At 40.7% G+C, this 23,267-nt stretch overlaps 1 protein-coding gene across 1 annotated transcript; it reads left to right on the top strand.

Moving 5' to 3' along the window:
- Positions 1-1,071: 1,071 nt before the first annotated feature.
- ssh2b (slingshot protein phosphatase 2b) lies at positions 1,072-22,372 on the top strand. Its single transcript, XM_063895951.1, has 15 exons — positions 1,072-1,321; positions 5,235-5,278; positions 14,809-14,921; positions 15,041-15,105; positions 15,200-15,321; positions 15,411-15,476; positions 15,592-15,657; positions 15,823-16,017; positions 16,175-16,268; positions 16,476-16,604; positions 16,958-17,004; positions 17,189-17,335; positions 17,465-17,665; positions 18,035-19,067; positions 19,474-22,372. Exons 1-15 carry the CDS (start codon positions 1,259-1,261, stop codon positions 20,761-20,763), a joined length of 3,675 nt encoding a protein of 1,224 aa, XP_063752021.1. The 5' UTR covers positions 1,072-1,258; the 3' UTR covers positions 20,764-22,372.
- The last annotated feature ends 895 nt before the right edge of the window (positions 22,373-23,267 follow it).

The following is a 23,267-nucleotide window of genomic DNA, read 5'->3' as shown; positions in this document are numbered from 1 at the left end:
TGGTCATACCATATCATCTCATGTTTCCTCTTTAAGTCACAAATGAGTCAAATTATTTAAATATTTTCCAAAAGTCCATCAGAACTTCTTTTGTTTAACCCAGTTAAATGCTCCTTGATGCAACAATATTATCTCGAAATGTCATGTCACATATATAAATATAAATGCAATTTCTCGGCACAATGATTACTTTTACTTTAAGAACATTTTGATGATAACACTTTTGTGCTTTTACTTAAGTAGGATTTTGAATGCAGGACTTTTTCCATTAAGTATTTTGACAGGAATGTATTGTTACTTTTACGCAAGTAACGTATCGGAATACTTCCTCCATCACTGGGCGTTTGCCAGACGACGGAGGTCATATTTGTTCATTTTTTAACATACTACTAAATGAGGAGTGGCCGGCATGATTTATTGTTTGACCAGTGGTGTAAAGTAACTAAGTAGATGTAATCAAGTACTGCACTTGAGTACAAATATAAGGGACTAATACTTTTTAAAAAAACGTTTTGTTACTTACTTCTACTCCTGTACAATTCAGAGGTAAATTGTTTACTTTTACTCCACTACATTTATTTGATATCTCATTACTTTGCAGATTTTGATTGACGATGTGATATATAACACTTAAATGAAACTTTAGTAATCTGGAGTAACATACATAAACTACCCTGCAGTATACAAAGGAATTAAAACTAGCTGCACATTTACCAGCTGTGATAAACACATTAATAATTAAAATTGAATCATAATATTTTATTCTGAAATGGAAAAATCTGCATAGCCAGTATTTTTATTGTTGACATTGTTTTTAATGCTAATGTTTTTTTTACTAACATGTTGAATGCAGGACTTTTCCTTGTAACATAGTATTCATACACTCTGGTACTCCTACTTTAAGTAAAGTACAAGATCTGAGTACTTCTCCCACCTCTGCTAATTTTAAACATATTGTGTAACTAAATGATGCCCGCAAGATTTTTTGTTGGACTGACACCACTCCTCTTTGTTTACGTCCGGGACACAAACGGTTAATCGGGATTGACAAACTAAGGATAGTTGCGCGTGCGCAGTAAACGCCAACAGAGGAAACAGCCGGGGAGTAGTCAAACAGTCCGCGGTCAGAGAGAAAGAGCGGAGAAAAACCAGAGAACACCGACAACCCGTCTTCAGCTGGGGGTTTCTGCTCCTCAAATCAACTATGCTCGTCTCTCCGCCGTCGCTTCATCTCAGGTGTCCGCTTCCCGGTCGCTGAATGGCGCTGGTTACCGTGCAGCGATCACCGACACCCAGCACCAGCTCCAGCCCTTGTGTTTCGGTAAGAGTCGCGTTTATTGAACCCTCATAACCTCCCGTTGCTTCTGTAACACTAGACCGCAATTCTCTATCGCTATCAAATGCGATTTCAGGCCACATTTCCGCTGTCTTTTTGTCGGCTGCTGACTGTCATAAAGTGCCTTGCCTTTGTACTCCTGCGCATGCGTGAATTATAGCATCACATCATTTCAGTTAACGTTACATTTTCCGCGTTGTTAGTTGCAACTGAGTTAACCTGCTCGGAAATGTTTTGTGTTCTGCTATTTGTAACACCGTGCAGTTAGCAACGTCAGATTGAAGACTGCTTCCTCTTCTGTTTATTTTTAATTTGTATTGTACTCCACTGTTGACATGGTTCCTGTAACGCTATGCACATTTCCGCCAGTTCAAAGGTTCAACTGGCTATTACTGTCCAAAAAAAGAGCAACCCAAATCACTATTATCGATAGTGTGTGGTGAAAATGGTAAGGTTTTGCTGTTCGTCAATGTGCCAGCAAATTTGACCGCTTGCTAACTAATGGTTTACAGTTCCAGAGATATAGTTTAGCTATCAACAAAGAAAAATGTCATGCACTTCCGCTCGTAATAAGCGCCTTGTGACACGCATGAAGACGGGTATTTACTCTTCCATAATTGTTGTGTGATTTCAAGGTATGTAAACACGGTTGTGGACGTGTGTCTTTCCCTTCTCTCCACCTCAGACTATCTCTTGATCCTTGTCTGTATGTTTCTCCACCTGCCTCTCTCTTTGTGTGTGTGTTGTGTGTGTGCCCATGCAAAGCAGAGGAGCAGGTGGTTTTCCTGTTGCTATTTTCCCTGCTCGTCTTTTTTTCTACTGAAGAAAGAAACCCATTCAGAAAATGGGAGAGTAATATACAGGCATACACTGTGTTTCCTATCTCCCAATTTCGTTCTCTCTGTTTTACACAACTTCATACACTTCCTGTGAATTATGCTGGGTGTATTGACAGCATGTCTTCAGTCTAAAATGTGACATGGATAGATATTGTGATAAAGTGTTCATGGATAAAGTTACAAGACTGCAGTAAGGGCACGTGGATGGTTTATAAAGGTACAATAGCAGCACCAATAACCGTACAAATGTCAAAGTCAAACCAATACCAATAGAGTACTTTTGATACCATCCATATTTTATGCTTATATCTTTAACATGCAAGTGTTTAGTAAAGCCATATACTTTCAGTTATGTTTGTGTCATCTTGGCACTTCATCTGGAGCGGTGTCCCCAGTAGCATTAAACACCAAATAGCTATCATGGCATTGATTATATTTATTATAGTAAAAATCTTTGGCAACTTCGTTTCATTTAGCAGTTTGTATTGGCTAAATGCTGAACCCTACAGTACAATAACACTTTTTTTTTTGCTGTGGGGGTGAAATGTTATTGCTTTCTGCTCTTTAACTTATGTCCCAAATTAGTAATTGCAGTCAAGTTATTTTTCACCAAGACGTCTGTCACAAACAATCTGTGAGCACTGTGGCGTTGAAAGGGACCCTGTCTTCACACCTTTTCTATCCTCTGAGCAAAACTTGTTCTTTGAGTGAGAAGGCATAATCATAACTGTCAAGCTTTGTACACACACACACACACACACACACACACACACACACACACACACACACACACACACACACACACACACACACACACACACACAGTAGTTTGTCATCCTGAATGACTCAAAAAATATACAAGATTAGATGAAACAATACATTGAGACAGTCAGTATCAGCTGTCCAAGTCAAGGAACACAGTCAATATTCCTGAAAATCATGTGTGTTGAGCCAGACAGTCTTTCATCACTGCAGAGCTGTAAAAGTAGAGTAGGAAGATATGCATATATGTAATTTAGCAAGGTGAGGCAGTGTTGAAGGATGTAAAGCATTTTCTTGAGGAAATATGCTTTCAAGTTGCAACCCGTACATACAGTACATAGAGTGATAACACATTGGATAGACATGTCTTGTTCACTGTGTCCTGCTGTCATGTGATGTATGTGTGTGTCCCTGTGTGTGTGAAGTGTTGTGTAAAATCTCTCATGAGATGCCTGCTTGCTTTGCTTTACTTGAACTGTATGTTGAGCCTGTCCAGCCTCATAATAAGGGTGTTTGTAGGGAAAACACACACAGTGTACACATTTTGCCTTTAGGGTACAAGCATTTACTAGTTTTAACCTGGTGATTGTAGATGCTGTAACTTGTGAATCCCAGTGCAGTACAGACATGTCTCATGCAGATCCTTGCCCAGCCTGCACATTCAGGCAACACATTTCCATAAGTTTTGGAGAAATCCTCTCACATTTTCCTACATGCAAAAAGTGTTCTCCCATCTTATCAAAGTGTGGTTGTTACGCCACAATGTAGGACACAACCGCTGAAACTCTGTTCAATCAAGGGAGCTAAAATAAAAACTCAAATTCTGTTCTGTACAAACTAATTACTACATTTTTGCAGAGATATTCCATACTTATTATATCAATGTTGCTTCACATAAAGATTCTGAACATATAAACCTTTTTGGATACATTGGTTTGAGCGTCTTATGCTTTACATGCGGGGATCAACAATCCACGAGGTCTGATTTTAAATATTTGTTATTGAAATCCTTCTGAGAGCCCACAATGGAAACCTGCTTTGCTTAATGTTGCCCAGAGATGTTCTGCAACAGTGTCACAAGATCCGGGAGTAAAGACTGGTGTCCAGCCTCTTCCCTGCTTTGCGTCAACAATAACCTTCTCTAACTAACTCTCCCGACCTAAACATATGCATTGCACATAATTTGCATTGGCTATACAGCAAACATTGCTGTGCATTCACATAAAATAACAAGTACAATTAGATTTTTCATCCATTTCAACCAGCGTTGCTAAGAAAATACACATTTAGTCATCCTTGCACAAGTTTATATTTGTCTTTGTGATGATAAACCCGTAATCCATTTCTTTCTCTTATGAAGCTATTCATGTTTGTTGTGATATAGTTAATGCTCGTAAAGCCTTAAGTGTAATCAAGATTCCAGGTCCTGTAAGATAAAGGTCATTCGTTAATCTGCCACTTATATTTAGAGCTGTCATTTGGTAAAGCTTTATATTCTATTATGTGATTTGAATTTGTTTTGATCCTGTCCTCCTCCTCTTGCTGCTCATTTTGTGTGTGAATGTGTTGTTTTCTGACCGGCCACACCTTAAAAACAGACTGAGGTCATTTTCCTGGAGGGTGTGTAAATTGAGTTGAAGCTGAAATCTGCTTTTCCTCCCGTCCCACTGCACCACTGCTCTCTGCCCAGGCAGCGTTGTATGATACTTGTCATTTCATTGTGTTTGTGTATATGAGTTTTGAAGTATATAGAACAGTGGAAGTTTACCCATTTACAATTTTTACCCACTACTGTTTTGGTTCAAGAGGAAGCTTATTTAAAGTTGCTGAAACTTTTTTGATTATGATTTGAGGGTGCACTTTGCTATCATAGTGATAGCTTTGTTATTATGCAGAGCTTAAAATGATATTTCTTCTAAATGATTGGGTATCTGCATATACAGCCCCGGAAAAAATGAACAGACCACTTCAGCATTATCAGTTTCTCTTATTTTATTTTGAATAATTATGTCTTTTGAGTTAAATGTTTATTTTTTATTGTATTCTATAAACTACTGGCAATTTTTCTCTGTTTTGGAATTCAACAGACACTGGAATGGCTGCCATACATGTAGAGATAAAGATTTAAGAAGAAATTGGAGTGGTCTCCTAACTTTTTCCGCGGCTGTAGATGCTACTATTCTAATGCACCTGCATCCAATATGTTTTGTCTCTAGTTCCAATCTGAGTGTCGGAAAGTGCAATGTTGTACTTTGTTTCACATTATTGAATGTAGTTTTCCCGCTTTATCTCTATAGGAGTCCGGTAGCGGGGAGGATGACCGCCGCTCTCAGCCTAGGAGGTAAGATATGTTTACATATTCTGCACCCTCACATACTTTGTCATAAACAAAGCTTGATCATATTTCCCCTCTTGGACTTCAGCACAATGCAAACTTCTTCCTGTTTCTCTATAAAGATGAAGTGCAGTGTGATTTTCATAAACGTGGAGTTTGGATCACAGTGACATTGTACTGAAGTGTTGTGCCAGGCCAAGTAGTTTAAGACGCAGCGAGCATCTACTGAACAGAGGGCCTGTTATGTTGCTACCCCTAACCTTAAAATGGCTCGACCTAGACTTTTGGGGGAGAGGGAAAGACATTACCTGAAGAAGCAATTGATAATTAATCATTAAATAAGTCTGGCCCTGCAAGACTTCCTTCCTTTACTGATACAAAGAGCTTCTGTGCTATTGTGGTGCTTTTGTGGTCTCACAATCGTGTGCTGTCCCTTGTTGCCTCTGGCATTGAACTGGAGTTGGAATCTGGTTTATCCTGTTTCACTCAACCGCACTTGCAACTAGTTTGAGTCCCCCAGCCATCAGCAATTTCCTCTTACTGCCGCTATGTTTATTTGTTCACGATACACATGATACCAGTGAACCTTAGCTTAAGTAACTTTCATTAGCCATCTTTGTTTTATTTGGCCCTTACAATAATGGACAAGATCCCAAAATCCTCTCATGTATGAGATAATTAACAGTGGTTTGCTTGTTTTCCATTAGAGGGCAGTAGGTTCTCTGTGAGGCAGGTCTGTGTATGTGGGTCAGGGGAGCAGCACTGCTGATCCAGGGGCAGATTGGTAGCCCCTCCCAAAGTCAGAGCGCCTCTGAGTCTGTCTGGTCATTGGAGCTCTGTGCCATCAAACTGAGAGGGCTTTCTGTATTTGTGCAGCTGGGAGTGAAATCTATATTCACATAGTCAGGCCTTGTGTTTGCACAGAATAGGTATTGGATCTGATATCTTTTTTTGATTTACTGTATTTTTTTAACCAATATTATTTTAAACATCTTCTTTTTAAGTCCTGAGTTATTTGACTATAGACCCTTACGCCCCGCTTTCATACAGTCATTTCTTTTGAAGGAACACGTATGAATACAAGAAGCTGGGTCTTGAGTTCACAATGGCGTCTTTGAATCGCTTTATACCAGCGAGCACCAGTGTTTTTTTTATACCAGATTATGTTATTATTCCAGGCTACACAGGCCAGTAGATATATTGTAATTTGTTAGCCATCTAAATGCTTCTCTAGTCTGAAACTTTATTCCAACACATTGCATTGGTGGTTACTGAATTTTTCACTCACCTATCTAGATAGCTGTAGGTGCAGAAAACAATGTGTTTTAGTTTTATTACTCAGATTCAGATTCCTTTCACTATAAAGAGTACAGCGGAATTCCACGTATTCCCAATGATGCAATACACATAACAGACAGTATAAGTATAAGTTTGCCAAAACAAGCTAATCTAAACTATTTAATAAATAATATACAAAGTGACTATAAATTTGGACATCTGATACATTCAACAGACAAGACAATAAGGCTAATTTAATCAGTTCAGAAGTTTCTTTAGGGTCAAAGGAACAATATAGGAAAAGAGCGCTTGTCTGTTTTCCAAATTCTTGTCGAGCAATTGTGAACAACAAACACCGGATTCCTCTTTAAGAGGCAAGAACGAGTCAGGAAAAGTAAACCCCCATGCACTGAAATACTGAATAAATGTTCCCAACTACTGACGTCAGTGCCTATCTCGCCGTAGCAGCCAGCTGCTGCAGCAGAGCTCATCTCTGACACAGGTAGTGACATTTATTCAGAATGTAATGAGGCTTTAGTGATTCAGTGCGTCTATCTGCATGAGCTGGGCCGACTGCAGTGCTGCTGATTTAAAGTCTGTGACGTCAGCAGAAACGTCACTGGAGGACCTACAGAGGAAAGAGCGGAATGGATTATCACGCTTATTTCTGACCTATTATAACATACATGATTCTTTTGTCAGATGCAAAAAAAGTGTGCGAATTGTAAGGATTTAGTATTTAGTAGTTGGATTTTTTCACTCTATTCTATTTTGCTTGGCATTATGGATGTGTAACCTGAAGGCCCCCAATTAATCCTTTTAGTTTGTTGTCCAGCAGATTGATCAGACTGTAAACATACAGATTGACTCTCTGCCTTATTCATGCTAGAATTCACTGCTCATAGGACAGATGTATAGATAAAGCAAAGTACCGAATAGCTGTGTGTCTACTGTACTACACAGGTAATGTTGTAATCACTAAGGTTACTGCTTGTGTGTTTGTATACTTGGAGACGTAAGAGCAACAGAGGAGTGTCCGGTGTCTGTCTGCCTTTAACAACCACATCCTGCCCTTCACTGCTTGTCATTGGGCGGTGTGAATTGCAGGAGACGAATGAAAGAACAGTAAGATGGAACATGAGTCCAACATCACAAACATAAACTTGTCGTTTGATGACTGTTCGTCAGAGACCTATTGTGCCTTACAACTGGTTGAACAGATATCTTTTGCATTAATGGGGCCGAATATCTTTTAAATGGAATGTTTTTTGAATGAAGCTTACATTTTGTTTCTTCATATGATGTTTTTAACTTGAACAAAGGGTTTTAAGGTGGTTATACTATTGCAATTAATGGTGTTACGTTGCGTACATGTTGTTGAGGCATATTTTGTTTGCAATTTAAAAAAATGTATATTGTGTCTTTTATTGCATTTTGACATTTTGAATTTACAATCCTCTGGTGTTAAAATAAACATTTTGGATCATACAAGTCCAAAAACAATCCTACGCAACCACAACTGGAATCTCATCCATCAATTTGTGTAATATTATTATACTGACACTATTAAATGTGTAGACATACTGGGTTTAAACCGAAAGACTTGACTTTCATCAAATGTTGACATAATTAATGAAGCTACTAATTATTCAGTACAGCCCTAGATGAGATTCATATAAGATGGAGGATAGGGAAATGGAAGTGGAAGAAGATTTTGTGAGAAGAAAGTCAGCCAGAAAAGGAAGTTAAAGAGTATCATGACAAGAAAAATAGAGTCGGTGATGGAGCTTGGAGTTAAACAGGATTGGTTGATTTGGTAACTTTCAGATTAGGCAGCTATTATCAGTGAGTAATGAAGGCCTCCTGATAAGTATTTAAGTCTCGCTAGTGTATCTTTTTTCTGTCATTAACATGCACTTAGTAAATACTTACACTGAACGACTTAATGCTTGACATTATTGCTTCTTGATCTTGCTACCTGAATGACATCCCGTGGCTGATTAATCATGGAGGGTCAAGGCTCATTCAGTATTACACCAGCCATTGAAGGATCCTTCAGAAAAACACCAGTGCAGTTGTTGTTTATCCTGTGATATAATTGGGCAGTCAGGTGGTTGCCATGCTTTTACCTCCACTACTTTGTAATCAATCTCTTTCAAATTGAAACCACGAGACATCAACAAGCATGCGTAACCAAGTCTCAGGTCAAGTTTCTCCTCAGTGCAAGGGTCCTCTGATGTCTCCTTTTTGATTTCTCAATCTTTTTTCCGTTGTTGTTGTTTTGCTGTTGAGGTAAGCAGCAGCAAGTTAAGGTGTCAGGTGGTCCTGACTCAGGTGAGAATTTCCCATAAGGGCTACAGAGCTACAGTTGGTTACACAACTTGGCCAGCTACTCCACATGTGTGATCAGTGTATGACCAACACTCTCCAGAGGATGCCTTTCTAGGTATGGAGGGTAATTATTGCTTCATCAGGGGTTTAGTTCAAGTGTTGTCATAGAGGCTATGTGTGTTGCTATGCTATGAGAAAAGGGAACACTTGACAAGATGTTATTGAAACGATGACACTAGCCTACAATCAGAGTATATGTTCCTTATAACTGCTGAGATGGAGAAAACCACGTCATTTTATTCTCCTGGTTCAATCTTGGCCAGGGGCCGTTGTTAGGTGTAGTTATAGCCCCCCCTCTCTCTACCACCTGTTTCTTATGGGGTCAGATCAGTCTCATAATACACAAATGCAAACAGAAGCTTTCACACTTGTATTTCAGGATTCACACAAATGTTTTCAATGCACACACAAATGTGTACCGTTCATATACATGTAAATAAAATCCAAATAGGCCTACTGAAAAAAGTTTTACATGTGTATCTTTGATCCACACATTTGTTTTCCGTGTCAAACCGCTGAACCCATAGACTGTATATATAGATGGACAGAGTGGCTCCATTCAGCTGTGTTCTATAGAATTGAAGCAACCGAGGCGACGCCATCTTTGAAAATTTGGAGCCAGTTCGAAGTACGCTTGCGCAGTAGAATCTGAAGCATGCGCAGTGAAGAGGAGGTCGCGATCAGACCCGCCCACTCATCGAGTGAAACACGCCCCTTATCTAGTGAAACACGCCCCCTTCTCCGTCCGTTCCCCACCACACACACAGGCCGAGTCCGACTCTCTGGGGCTAAACTGGCTGAAACTACAGTGCCCAGTTCGGTCTGGGTATTTGGATTTTCTCCGGTAAGTGTAACGTATGTAAAACAAACCTCTTGTCTGTGTTTGTGAAATACACCTCAGACAGCTTATATTTTTTGATTGTAGAATGTCACTAAGAATAATGTTATTTGTTAATTTCACCTCATGTATTTCACAGAGCACGTCAAACACCCTCATCGCAAAGCCAGCTGTGACAGCTGTCATTAAATATTCAGCCTAGAATATTTAAACGTTAACCTTAACTTTTTTCTCATTAGAAATCTCGATGTTTCGAGCGTCTTCAACATACAAATCTATCTGTTTTTCGTTGGTATATGACCATAATCCTTTCAAGGATGTCCGAAAATCTATAGATTACTGTCAAATTAAGTTAACTTTCTAACGTTAGCGGCTAAGCTATCGCTACCGTCATTTTAATGAGTTCGCTAGCTAATATTAAGTTAATATTCACTTACCGAAAAAACTGCACAGAGCTCCCCTGAGATGGCCTGTTAGTACAATCAACAGCACAACACGACATGACTGTCAATATATAAATGTAAAGTAATAACAGCAAATAAAACAAATATGAGTTGCCTGACAAAAGAACACCACTACAGCCGAGCCTACAGCTACTCTGAATGAAATGAAATGTTGAAGGAGGTTGCAAGCGGCTGCACTGTCAATCAAAGTGTAACCACGCCCCTTTTATATTTATTAAAATAACATTAAAGAAAATAATTTCTCGGGAAAAAGAAAAATGGTGTGATGTGAAGCACCTTGAAAGCTATTTTTTCGAATAAAAAGTTGTGGATGCAAAATTTGTTTTAGGTGAGAAAAGTGACATAGAAAGTTGGTTACTTGCCCATTGAAAATACATGGGAATGGGCGGAGCTACGCATTGTACTGCAGCCAGCCACCAGGGGGCTCTGGACTAGCGCTTGCTTCACTTTTAACGGACGAACCTCTGTCCATCAATATATACAGTCTATGGCTGAACCTGCATACACAAACCGCTTTCTGTGCATGGATCGCTGTGTGGGTTTTTTGAGACTCCCCTGACGGTCACCCGATTCGTTCTTGTAATGTTTCCTACCTATAGCCAATCAGATGTCTCCTCCATTCTAAGCCAATCACATGAGCGCGCCCCCACGAGGGTATGAGTTTTTGCGTTCATTGCGTAGCGCTTCATATACGCATTTTGCGCTGTCGGGAGCTGACAGGTGAACTTCAACATGGCGTCTAGCACAAGTGTAAGTGAGAAGTGTCTCTGCGTGAATGATTAAATATGATTTAGGTAGGAATTCTTGTGACGTTAGTGAAGTGTTACTGTTAGCATGGAAATAATATAGGTGGCATGTAATGCTAGTGTTTGCTGGCAAGTTAGCTAATTCTAATAGACTACCTAGCATTATTACCTCCATAAAACTTCTTTCATTCTCTTGTTTTCTTTTTGAGGGATAGCTTAGCAAGAATGAATCCAAAGTTTCCTGCTCAAATTATTATTCAACAATATATTCCATTGTGTTTAATGATGGAGTGGAATTGAACATTTAGAGCTGACGGTAAATAGGATTAACTGGTATAGGTAGTCTATTAGCATTATAGGTAATTTACCGCCTATATTACTTCCATGCTCACAGTAACACATCCAGTGCCGCCGCTCCCATAACGCGCATTACGCGCTGTGCGTAGGGCACCAAGTGTCGAGGGGGCACCACCAAAAATAGCCTAATGAAAAATCGTCATAATAATTATAAGGCCGAAATTATTTCAGTAGACTATAGAAATATGAGGCACTTTTTAGGCATACTACTCAAAGGTACCGATGGTGCCCCCCTCTCCCCTCCCCCCCTCCCCTCCCCACTCACTCATCACAACTCATAATGTTTTTTTATTGGGGGGGGGGGGGGGAGGGCATCATGAAGGAATTATGCTTAGGGCACCAAAATGGCTAGCAGCGGCACTGAACACATCACTAACGTCACAAGAATTCCTACCTAAATCATATTTAGTCATTCACGCAGAGACACTTTACAAGTACGAATCGGGTGACCGTCAGGGGAGTCTCATTAAACCCACACACGAATGCACAGCGATCCATGCACAGAAAGCGGTTTGTGTATGCAGGTTCAGCGGTTTGACACGGAAAACAAATGTGTGTGGATCAAAGATACACATGTAAAACTTTTTTCTGTATTTGGATTTTATTTACATGTATATGAAATGGAACACATTTTTGTGTGTGCATTGAAAAACATTTGTGTGGATCATGAAATACAAATGTGAATCCTTCTGTGAACATTTGTGTATTATGAGAGTGATCTGACCCCATAGTTTCTCTACACTGAACTTTGAATTCCTGTGTGCTGCCACTTCCGGCTGCATGGTATGTAACATTTTCTCCTATATCAGGAACTTTTGGGACTTAATGTTCAAGGGACCCAGAAAATTGGTTATTTAATTAGCACTTCAAGGTTCCCTCGTCTTGAGATCAACAGTTTTTTGAAAGAGACTTTGGTTTGATGCCTGAAATAAGACATAATACAAGCTTGGGATATTTTCAGGTTTTATTTATTATTTATTATACTTGCATTTTCCCTTCAACTATTAACACACTGGTGTTAAACATGAATAATTTTCCTGCTGTAGACAAAATGTTAGTATCATTAACCTGTGTTAGCCTCATATCTTATTTTCGGCAAAATTCTAGTAAAGCCAAATAAGCCAGGGGAAACATCCCTTTGTTTTGTTTTTTTGTATAAGGAGCCCTTCCGATCATCACTGCACCACTTGATAGTTGGTTACATTATCTAATGAAATAGCCAGTAATATCAAGTAATTATAGTAGCCTTAGGTTTTCTTTTTCAAGAGTTGTCTTTCTATTAAAGACTTGTTTTTGTCAACGATAATGTTTCCCCCGCTTTTCGCTGTGGCACTAATACTCCATCATACAGCCTTCGAGGGACGGCTGTTTTTCAGCGAGTGGACCATGTGTGTCTCCTCCCCTTTTACCGCAGCCTGCAGCAGACCATGCGGCAGTCGGGTGAGTCAGTAGGCCTATCACTGAGCAGATGTTAGGAGACACCTGCTCTGCAACAGCATGGGCTACAGATGTAAACATCGTCGCTGTTTTTGAATATTATATCACCGCGCTTTCTTTAAATGTACAGTTTCAGGGGTAATTTCCTAAACTGGACCTCAAGTTACCCAGATTTGTTTCGTTTTTAGCAAATATCCTGGCATTGCAGCGTGACCGCCTTCCTCCACACCGTATCGGTAGCTATCGATAAATCCAGCCCGCTTCTGTGCGCCCTACCTCCGCCACCAGAGCAACGATGCCTCCCGGTGTTGTGTCCGCTCCGCGGAGCTCTCCTGCCGGCTGCTTCTGCGCCTACTGCGGGGGGGAGTTGAGACCTTATTTCACCGAGAACTCTGTGATCTCTCAGGGGGAAATTTATCAGCTGTAAGTTTGCACTGTGCTCAGAGCCCTAGGCTTTCTGTGTAAAATAGTATGAATTGCAGTAACATTATATTGTGTTGTTGAGATGCTGTATGAGAGTCTGATTTATTTTGTTTAATATCAAAAAGTGGTGGAACATTATTTTTGCTGACTTGAAGCCTAGTTGAACAGAACCAATATACTGTTTTGACACAGGGTATATTCTCATTCGTCCTGATTTCGAATATTTTGTCACAGAGATCTGGTATGACAAAGGATTGTGGTTTTCCCATGATGACTAAAAGGGAAGGATATGACAGCTGAGTCAGGGGCTGCAGAAAGAGGTTTCCTTCCTCTGAAATGTCAACCAGATGCCAAACTCATCTGCTCACACGCACTTTCCTTCACCCATCTTTTTATTTTATTTATTTATATGTGACTAAGTCCGGTCTGTAAAAAGTCAAGAATTTCCTTAGTTGATAACCACAAAACATTTTTCACAAATGATAAATACTCTCTTTAAAATGTGAGTGGGATGTTGGTTATGAAATGTTTGTAACAACAAATATGTGAATGTTGCAAAAGTCTTTTTTCTAACGGTGAAATGTAATTAGATATTTTGAAGCTGCTGTTCTAAAGGCATAGATTGCCTAATTGTGTTATTACTGCTGTTCCTCTTCTCCTTCATCCTCATGGCATTCGATGACAGAATGGGACTTTGTGTTTAAGTCCTTTCTTTCTGACTCGTTGCCTTCAGTTGTGAGTGACGCATTTGGACTCAATCATTTCATAACACAATGAGGCTACCACTTGGTTCTATATTCAATAATCTGTGGTTCAAGAACAAATAGAGCAATATCAAAATCAAAGGAATACATTGGGCATCTTAAGTCTGTTACATTAACAGCCAGTTAAGTTTTAATTGCTTAAAGATTATAATGATAACAAGGTAGATCTGCTGGCTCAAGTGAATTACAGAATTAAATGGTTTAATGGGGGGACAGTTTTTTGTTATTTACTCTGTGATGTAATATCTGACATGTCCTGTCCAGTTAAGCCAGCACAGTATTGGAACCAGCTGCTGTTAGTTGTGAACTGCACAGTGAAGGATCTTGAGCTTAATAAGGGGCATAAATCTATCCCATAATTGTTTTATATATGATGTTGTTTGTATGGGATTTTATGTGTATTTTCTAAGAAAAGCACAATATTTAAATCACCATTATTAAAACACAACCAACTCTCCAACAATAAAAAAAAAAACCCTACTGAATATTCAGCTAGCTTGTTCTCTCCGAGCAGTAGTCCTAAATATTGAGGTTACGATCATCAAAGATGGTAAAAGGTCTAAAGTCATACATTGAAAAACCGAGACTGGTGACGGTGTGTTACTTACTTAATTACAAAGGTTTAAATGATCAACCTTTATTCAGATATTTGATTATCTATTCATTGACGACTTAACACATGAAAAGATAATCACAGCTCTACAAACTATAGAGCTGTGCAAAAAAAATGGAATATTTTCCTCCATCGTTTACTGTTTGTTTAAAATAAAGAAAGTACTTTCTGTGCTAAACTTTTTAGGTCCTCATTCATTTTACTTGTTTCTCTCTATCTGTCTAGCATTAGTGAAAGTTTCCTGACAGTTAAAGGGGCTGCTCTCTTCTTACCTCGAGGAAATGGCTCCTCTCCTTCGTCTGCCTCTCGCTTCTCACAGCTGCGCAGCAAACATGCAGGTGAGGTTAAAGGTTTTCGTTAAGACAAATGACTGTTTGACTCTCAATAGAGCTGTTGGTAAAAATGCTGCCATATATAGATACTGATCAGTTATGTTTTATTACTCGCATCTTACCAGGAGACATCCAGCAGCATCTGCAAACCATGTTCACTCTCCTCAGACCAGAGGACAACATCAAACTGGTGGGTACACTCAGTAACGCTACAACAGAAAGTACAGTCATGATGTTGTCAATCAGCTGTAAAGACTTCACAAATTGTTCCTTTCCTGCTCCAGGCGGTGCGTTTGGAGAGCGCTCACACTCAGATCACCCGCTACATGGTGGTGGTCTCAACCAATGGTCGTCAAGACACAGAGGAGAGTGTGGTGCTGGGAATGGATTTCAGTCCTGTAGATAGGTGAGACTGGAACACAAGCACATTCATATAGGCCTCCATGTTTGACACTTTGCATTACGTTATAACTTGACATCTTTTTTTCCCTCCAGCTCATGTTCTGTAGGGATGGTTTTGCCCTTGTGGAGCGACACATTAATACATCTGGATGGAGATGGGTAAGGAAACCTCCAACCTGTTTAATCACGTAGCTAACACACAATTAAAACCAGGATGCTGAGATGTTTGACCACCTTTTTTGATGTTTCATACCTCTTCTCTTCTAACTCCCAGGGGTTTCAGTGTGTCAACTGACAACACAGTGCACGTTTTCAAGCCGGTTTCCGTGCAGGCCATGTGGTGAGTCACACCACCTAGAAGACATCGATATCCCTTTTATTTTGTGTTCATCTTGGTATTTTAAGCCTTTTTTATTTGAAAGTGTATTTTTTCTGATCTAAAACTCTCTCTCCTTAATCTCCTGTCTCTAAATATACATTTTCCCTCTCAATTACTCAATCGCAGGTCTGCCCTGCAGTCCCTCCATAAAGCATGCGAGGTGGCTCGTTGTCACAACTACTTCCCAGGCAGCTTGTTCCTGACCTGGGTCAGCTACTATCAGAGCAGGGTGTATTCGGACCAGGCACGCATCAATGAGTGGAACGCCATGCAGGATGTACAGTCGCACCGTGCAGATTCCCCCGTGCTCTTCTCTGACGCGTAAGTATCCAGATCATATGGAAGATGTTTTTTCTGCACACTACCAAATAGTGGTTCAACAAACTTCATATACCAGGCTGTATGTGTGTTGTAACACTTCCTACTGGAAAAAGACTTATTCAATGTCTTCAATTTTAATGTGATGGTGTTTCTGCAGACCCACGGAAAGAGAGCTGACCGAGCGTCAGATCAAAACCAGTTTGAGGGAGATCATGATGCAGAAAGATCTTGAGAATGTTACCAGCAAAGAGGTGAGTCAGCGCTTCATATGCTGGATTTAAAGATGCTCCAAACAGATATAACATCATTAATATTCTAGTCCCTCTTTATAAGGTATTGCATGGAAAAATGAAATGTTGGAGTTCCTTTTTAATCACTATTTTATCAATGCCTGTATTCTCGGCTTGGATCTGCTGTTTTAAGATAAATGTGTGTGTTTGACTGGTTGTGTTCCACAGATCCGTACAGAGCTGGAGATGCACATGACATGCAACCTGCGAGAGTTCAAGGAATACATCGACAATGAGATGATTGTCATTCTGGGCCAGATGGACAGTCCTACGGAGATCTTTGATCACGTCTTCTTGGTAGGTTCCTCATTACAACTCCAGGCAACTATTGCTGCATTAAGTAACAATTTTGACCTCATAACACTCAAGTTTAACAGCAGCCCGATCAGCTAGATCTCAAATTAAATAACAAGAACACGTACAAACAGAAAGTGTCTCAGTTGATTTTAAGTTGCTCGCAGCAATGTCAGGGACTCAATGTGACATTTTCTTGTGTAAGTCCAAGTTTCTCCATATTTTAGGGTTCTTTGTTATTTGTTTGGTTTGGAGAGCACAGTGGTCGGGCATGCTTCACAACAGGATTTAAGCATTATGAAAAGCTTAGTCGAAGGCTCTGAGCTAGTCTTGAGGATTGCTTTTGTTTCCTACAGGGATCTGAGTGGAATGCATCCAATTTGGAGGAGCTGCAGAAGAGCGGGTAAGCAAGGGGACACAAACAACAACACAGAACATATAACAAGCTGTACTGAAGTCAATGATGAGACCCTAATAATATTTCTTTTTATACTGAATGTTTTGTATTAAAGTATTCTATATCTGTTATCCTGACTGCACATTCAATCATCTCTCTCTTCTGAATTATCCCTCTTATTCTCATGCAGGGTTCAGTACATCTTGAATGTAACGAGGGAGATTGATAACTTCTTCCCCGGTGTGTTTGAGTACCACAACATCCGTGTGTACGATGAGGAGGCCACTGACCTTCTTGCTTATTGGAATGAAACCTACAAGTTTATATCTAGAGCCAAGTGAGTTTCGGCCAACTGCATGACATATAGTTTTTGTTTGAAAGTGTTTGTGTCATTTTTCTAGGCTACCACCTTGTTTTACAGAAATGGACAACGATATGCTGAAAATTCTTTATGTGTTTACTCCAGGAAAGCCGGTTCCAAGTGCCTGGTGCACTGTAAGATGGGCGTAAGTCGCTCTGCAGCTACAGTGATCGCATACGCCATGAAGGAGCACGGCTGGGACCTGAAAAAAGCTTTTGATTATGTCAAGGAGCGTCGAGCTGTGACCAAACCTAACCCTTCCTTTATGAGACAGCTGGAGGAGTATCAGGGCATACTGCTGGCCAGGTAATCACAAACACGCACAAGTACATTTAATGTGGTTTGTATATGTAGCATGGATTGCATAATTTGCTAAGGCTGATAATACCATATGGATGAAGCAGAAAGGCAGACAAAGTTCAACTTTCAACTTTGGCCAACTGACAAAAATGTTCTGATTATTTTGTATAATTGTTATTGAGTATTGATCTGTGTAGCATTAGTGTGCTTTCATATCAGCTAGTATCTGTGACCCATTTACATTTAGATTAAATAAACTCAAATTCCTTTAAAAGCATGTCTGTGCATGTTTATATTTGATGTTTGCATGAAGATTATAGCAGTGACATGACAAGGCTCTACTAATCGTACTTCTTTTTGGTTTTCTCCCTACAGTAAGCAGAGGCACAACAAACTGTGGCGTTCTCACTCTGACAGCGACCTATCTGATAACCACGAGCCGCTATCTAAATCTTACGCACAACCGCACAGCCTGGGTCGCTCGGACCCCCATAACCAGGCCAGCAGCGCTCCTGGTACCTCTGTGAAAGAACTGCTGGATTCACTGGGAACTTCGGCCATGACTGGCAAAGCAACACACTCCACTAGCCAGCCTGACACTGGCATCCACTCCAATCAGTTCAGCTCTTCATCCTTTGGGAGGGTGGCAGCTATAACGGGCAATGCTGAAGCTCAAAGGCTGGATGCTACTACTCATTCTGCTGTTGTCCAAATCAGCCAATTGGACCCCCCTTCTCTCAACCCCACAGCTGGCTCTGTGTCTCTGCTATCTCCTCTGCTCTCCAACGGCGTATCTGACTCTGAGGAGCAGCCCTCGTCACCTCCGGTTTCCCTGCCAAAGGCTGCCACTGTGGTGCCTGAACCTCTCAAGACAGGCATGTTGGCTGATGCACAGACTGTTTTAGTTGGCCAGCCTCACCCACCTCCCTCCTTCCAAAATCTCCCCGTCTCCCTTGCTCCATCCTCAACTCCAGTCACCTTGGATGAGGTTATCAAACCGCAGCTGTTGTCCTGCTCTCTGCCTGTGGTAAAACCCATGCTAGTGTCAGTGCCTGAGACCATGACAACTCAAACACTGAGGATACAACAGGCTGGACCCCACAGTCTGTCTGCACCAGTGCCTGTCCCAAAAACAGACTGTGACCAACAGATGTGTAGCTTGTCTTTGGACAGTTTACCAGCACATCCCCTCGCGACAAGTCATTTTATCAGCTACCATGGTGCCATTCCACAAGACGGCCAGTTGTTGTTCGGCCACAGCGCAGATCACATTAACTTTTTCAGTGCCAGAGAAAAGTTCAAGGGAATGAGTCAAGATGGTAAAACTCATTGTGCTGCAGTGCAGCAGTTGCCCCAGCAGAAGAGTTGTGGCAAGGAACAACAACCACTGGAGGAGGAGAAAAGAAAGGTAAGGGGGAGTGCTTGTAGAATTTCCAAAAACTGCACCCTTTACATTGTAAACACAACAGTAGGTCTAAGCTTTGGGTCGCGGACTTTCATCAGAGCTACTCTGTTGGAGATAAGGGTGGAGATGTTGTGATCTTTTTCAAGTCTATGCTTGTGTGAAATTCCAATTTGGAAGTGTAATAATATCATAGTTAGCCTCAAATCTTTAATTTGTTTGTTTGTTTTTTTTATTCTTGAGTCCATGGCGCCACCTAGTGCCTATGGATAGTATGTTTCATGCAGTATATCTGTCACAACACTCTCCATTTTACTTTACTTACTTTACTTTTTTTGAGTACCTTTTATGGATTCACTCATTTATTTAGCATTTAAACTGATTTTTAATTAATCTTTTCTTTTCTTTGTAGGAAATGTCCGTCCCTGTGCAGGTCACGGAACTGAAGCCTGCCACGCACACAGAGTCTCAGGGCCCCCAGGACCAGGAAGTGAGTAAGTCTAGGCCGGAAATAAAGGACAGTGATGCTTTATCACAAAAGGAAGCTGAGAATGCTAAAGAGGAAGTAAAACACAAAGAAGAAGAGGAGGAGGAGGCGGCCCCCCCTCGTCTCTACAATGATTGGACGAGGGGCTCCGTGCGGCGCGTCACACGACAGCTGGAGCAAAGAATGAAACAGGATCATGAGACTTCGTCACCCTCCTCATCTCCTCCGTCCCTCTCCGGCAGCTCCTCCAGCTCTCAGCAGCGTCCACACAGTGTCCATGCTGTGACAATGTCTAATACCCAGGATGCATCAGCTGGCTCACAGCTGTCAAGCAGCCTGCAAGGAGATGAAGATGCATTCAGACCAGTTAAAAGGAACAGTGGTAATTTAGTTGAAATGAGGGCACTAGGAAATAATGACTTAAGCACAAAAGGACACAAATTCCATCCTGCTGAAAGATTGCTCTCTACCTCTTCTTCTTTCCACCGCTCTGCCAATTCTCCCTTTGCCTCAGTCAACTTCCTGTGTTTGGAGGGCGTGACAGAGTTGGAGTCAGCCACAGACTGGGACTGTTTTACAGAGGGACCTCATTGTGACATTATCATGAGGGAGACTTGGGAGACTTTGTGTGAGCTTGGTGCTTTCCTGCAGCAGGTGAGCAAGGACGGAGGCTGCAAGGCCCGCTGTGTGGACCAGGTGTTCGGCCTCAGTGCCGGAACAACCCAGAAACGAGGTGCTGGCAACCAAAAGAGGGTCAGAGAAGTTGAGGCTAGGATTCGCCAGGCAGGACTGACCCCTCCATCCCTGATGAAGCGATCGGCCTCTCTGGCCAAACTGGGTTGTCTGGAGCTGCTGGCCAACGACCTGAGTGAGTGGGAGATCAGCCGCTCGTCTGTAGCTCCTTCCTCCGCAGAGCCAGAGAACCACACAACCAACGACGAGTCCAAGAAGCAGCGCGTGCACAACTCGCCTTCCTCAGCCGCACAGCAAACAGAGGTCATCGAGACTGGAGTGGAGAGGCTTTCTGAAGCTGGAGAAACCTCACCAGGAGTCTCTCCACACTCCAGTCCGCAGAGAGGAGAACTGCCTGACACTGACGAAGTCTCTCCGAACTTACACGGGCTGACACTCACGGCAACAAGGCAGCAGTATGGAAGGACTCATCCCCTGAATCAACTCAAGAAAAGAACTAGTACTGTTTACCATACCATGTAACCCTCACTGTGTCAGTCTTTGTGTGTGTGTTTGTTTATGTGTGAGAGAGAGCGAGAGGGATTATGCACACCTGTGAGAAATGGAAGTCAAGTGCATAAATGTTGGATATATTCAGTAAAACAAACCAATGCCTCTTGCCTTAAAGGATACAATAGGATGTTTCTGTACATTTTCCCCTGCAGATCTGCTGAGGGCATCTGTGATATCTGACAAATGAGATCCTTTTCTCAGTGCAAGAACAATGACAAGGCTATGAAGGGTCCAGTCAATTGGAATAAGCGCTGTCACGTGTAAACACTTTCAAAATAAGCAGCAAAAACATCAAAATAAATAACTTGTTTCAATTATTTATAAACCTGAGCCTGCACATATTCACTCCCTACACCATTGCTTGTTCCTGATCGCTGTTGGTTTATTGGATTGTCCGACCTGGTGTTAGGTGGAATGTAGTTTCTTTTTTCTTCTTTCCCTGTGCTTCTCTTCCTCAATATTTGCTATTTGTGCTGGGTAACTGCCAAACATATGATACAGCTAGTACAATCTGTTGGTAAATAATGTACTCAACATCAATCCAATGCTCGAACACACTTCTCAAACTTGCAGATTTGGTTTAAAGTTTGGCAGAAAAACGGTTTGAATGACAATGCCAAGCAAGGTCAATTCTGCTCTCTAGAGACAGATTTTTAACATGGGTTGTGCTAACAGCTAAACATCTAAGCACAAGAAGAGCTAAGGTCAACCCACAGACACAGACACGACCCCCCAAAGAAAGGTGTAGTCAGAGCTGGTGACAGGAACATCAATAGAAAATGACTGCATAGCTGTTTTTATGAAAGAAAATGCAAAGAAAAGAGGCATCCTTTTTGTTTAACTATACATATATTTGTTTTGACTATAGAATACCTCAGTAAGTCTGAACCATATCTCACCTTAATGAACATCAGACTCTGGATTCCTGGAATGTTTCCCACTCAGAAACAATTTCCACTTCACCACTCGAGGTGAAGTACACTCGTCTCTCGAATGTCCTCTCAGTTCTGATGCCACTCAAACTAGACATTTTCTGTATGTATTCATGTGTGGGAGAAGGTTATTTTAGGGGCTGGGAGCTGAAAGCAGACTGTATATTTGTGAGTGTTCTGCAATGTTCTCTTTGGGATGTAAAGGTCTATATTGTGAGTGTTGACAATTGTAGGAACTGTTCATGTTTTTATATCTGGTTTGTGACTGTGTGTGAGTGTGACTGTGCAGCACAATTTTACTATGTGAGTGTGTATTTTTTGTTTTTAATTCATCTCTTTTGTACACGTTTTAGGAGTGTGCCTGTGACTGGCAAATGAGGCTTCTCTGCAGTCTATCAAAATGTCTGTACAGGGAGGTCTGTCATACATGCACTTTACTCCCTTTTTCTTTTTAATGTGGCTTTTTTTTTTTAAATGTATGGTTGCTACTTTTCGGGAGCATGCTTAGGTAGTAGCAGCTGTTGGGTATGGGTGTCTATTGTCAAAAACTGAGTTTTTCATTTGTTTTATTTTAAACTATCAGTGTAAATATTCTTTTATATCATGTGCTCCAACTGTGACCATTAAACAATGGAAAGTAATAATGAGTCTGTTTCGCTGCACTGATTGTTTTACAGTAGTCTAAGGTCAAGACCAGATGTGTTTGTGTTTTGTTTACATTCAGCAAACACTTTAACATTTTGCAATTGTTTAGTCTATGAAATGTCCAAAAATGGTGAAGAATTTGTAAATGTTCCAAACTTACAAACACATCTTTAACTTGCTTAATTTTTTTTGATTGACCATTTAAAGCTAAAGATGTTTAGCTTGCTATAATTTAAAATGTAACACCTCAAGGTTTTGTACAGCATCAGGAGTATTTTTCATTTATCAAGAGGTGAGTATTACCTCTGTTACTAAAGTTTAGTATTTGTTTTAAAATAGGAAGTAGTTTCATCATGTTTGTATCTACATTTTGTGTCTACAATTCACAGTTAAAAACTGCTCTTCCTATTTATTAAATACCTTTGGTTAATTTGCAGATTTGGATTAATCATGTGAAATACAACCAACACTAAAATAAAGCTTTAGTTACACTTGGAGTAAAATTCTCAAGCTGCAGCATACAAAGTTAAAACTAGCTGCATCTTTACCAGCTTTGATAACACATTAACATAAACATATGTATTATTCAGGGAATTCTGCGTAATGAGTATTTTACAATTGATACTTTTTGAAAGCAGGACTTTTACTTGTACTTTTACTTAAGTACAAGACCTGAGTACAAACATGAACATCCGAACTCGTGAATTATTGCAAACAAACTGTATTTGATTAATTTGGTTAGTGACAATATCAGTGTTAATATCCCACTGTCCTTTAGTTTAGGTCACTATTACAGACCACAACAGTTGTGACACTGCCCCCCCGGGCCGTCACTGGGCCCCTGTAACCGGCGCGAGCACGTTTCCCGCACTGACAGAGCCTGTTCCAAAATAGACA

The sequence above is a fragment of the Eleginops maclovinus genome, chromosome 11 (genome assembly GCF_036324505.1).
Source record: "Eleginops maclovinus isolate JMC-PN-2008 ecotype Puerto Natales chromosome 11, JC_Emac_rtc_rv5, whole genome shotgun sequence".
NCBI lineage: Eukaryota > Metazoa > Chordata > Actinopteri > Perciformes > Eleginopidae > Eleginops > Eleginops maclovinus.
The sequence above is the reverse complement of the archived record's forward strand: the minus strand, read 5'-3'. Positions and strand labels throughout refer to the sequence as shown.

Bases quoted from the DNA above. Each gene is read 5' to 3' on its own strand.
- ssh2b (XM_063895951.1), top strand. From the start codon at position 1,259: ATGGCGCTGGTTACCGTGCAGCGATCACCGACACCCAGCACCAGCTCC. The intron at 16,018-16,174 runs GTAAGTATCCAG...GTGTTTCTGCAG, and splicing joins CCCGTGCTCTTCTCTGACGC to ACCCACGGAAAGAGAGCTGA. The intron at 17,336-17,464 runs GTGAGTTTCGGC...TGTTTACTCCAG, and splicing joins AAGTTTATATCTAGAGCCAA to GAAAGCCGGTTCCAAGTGCC.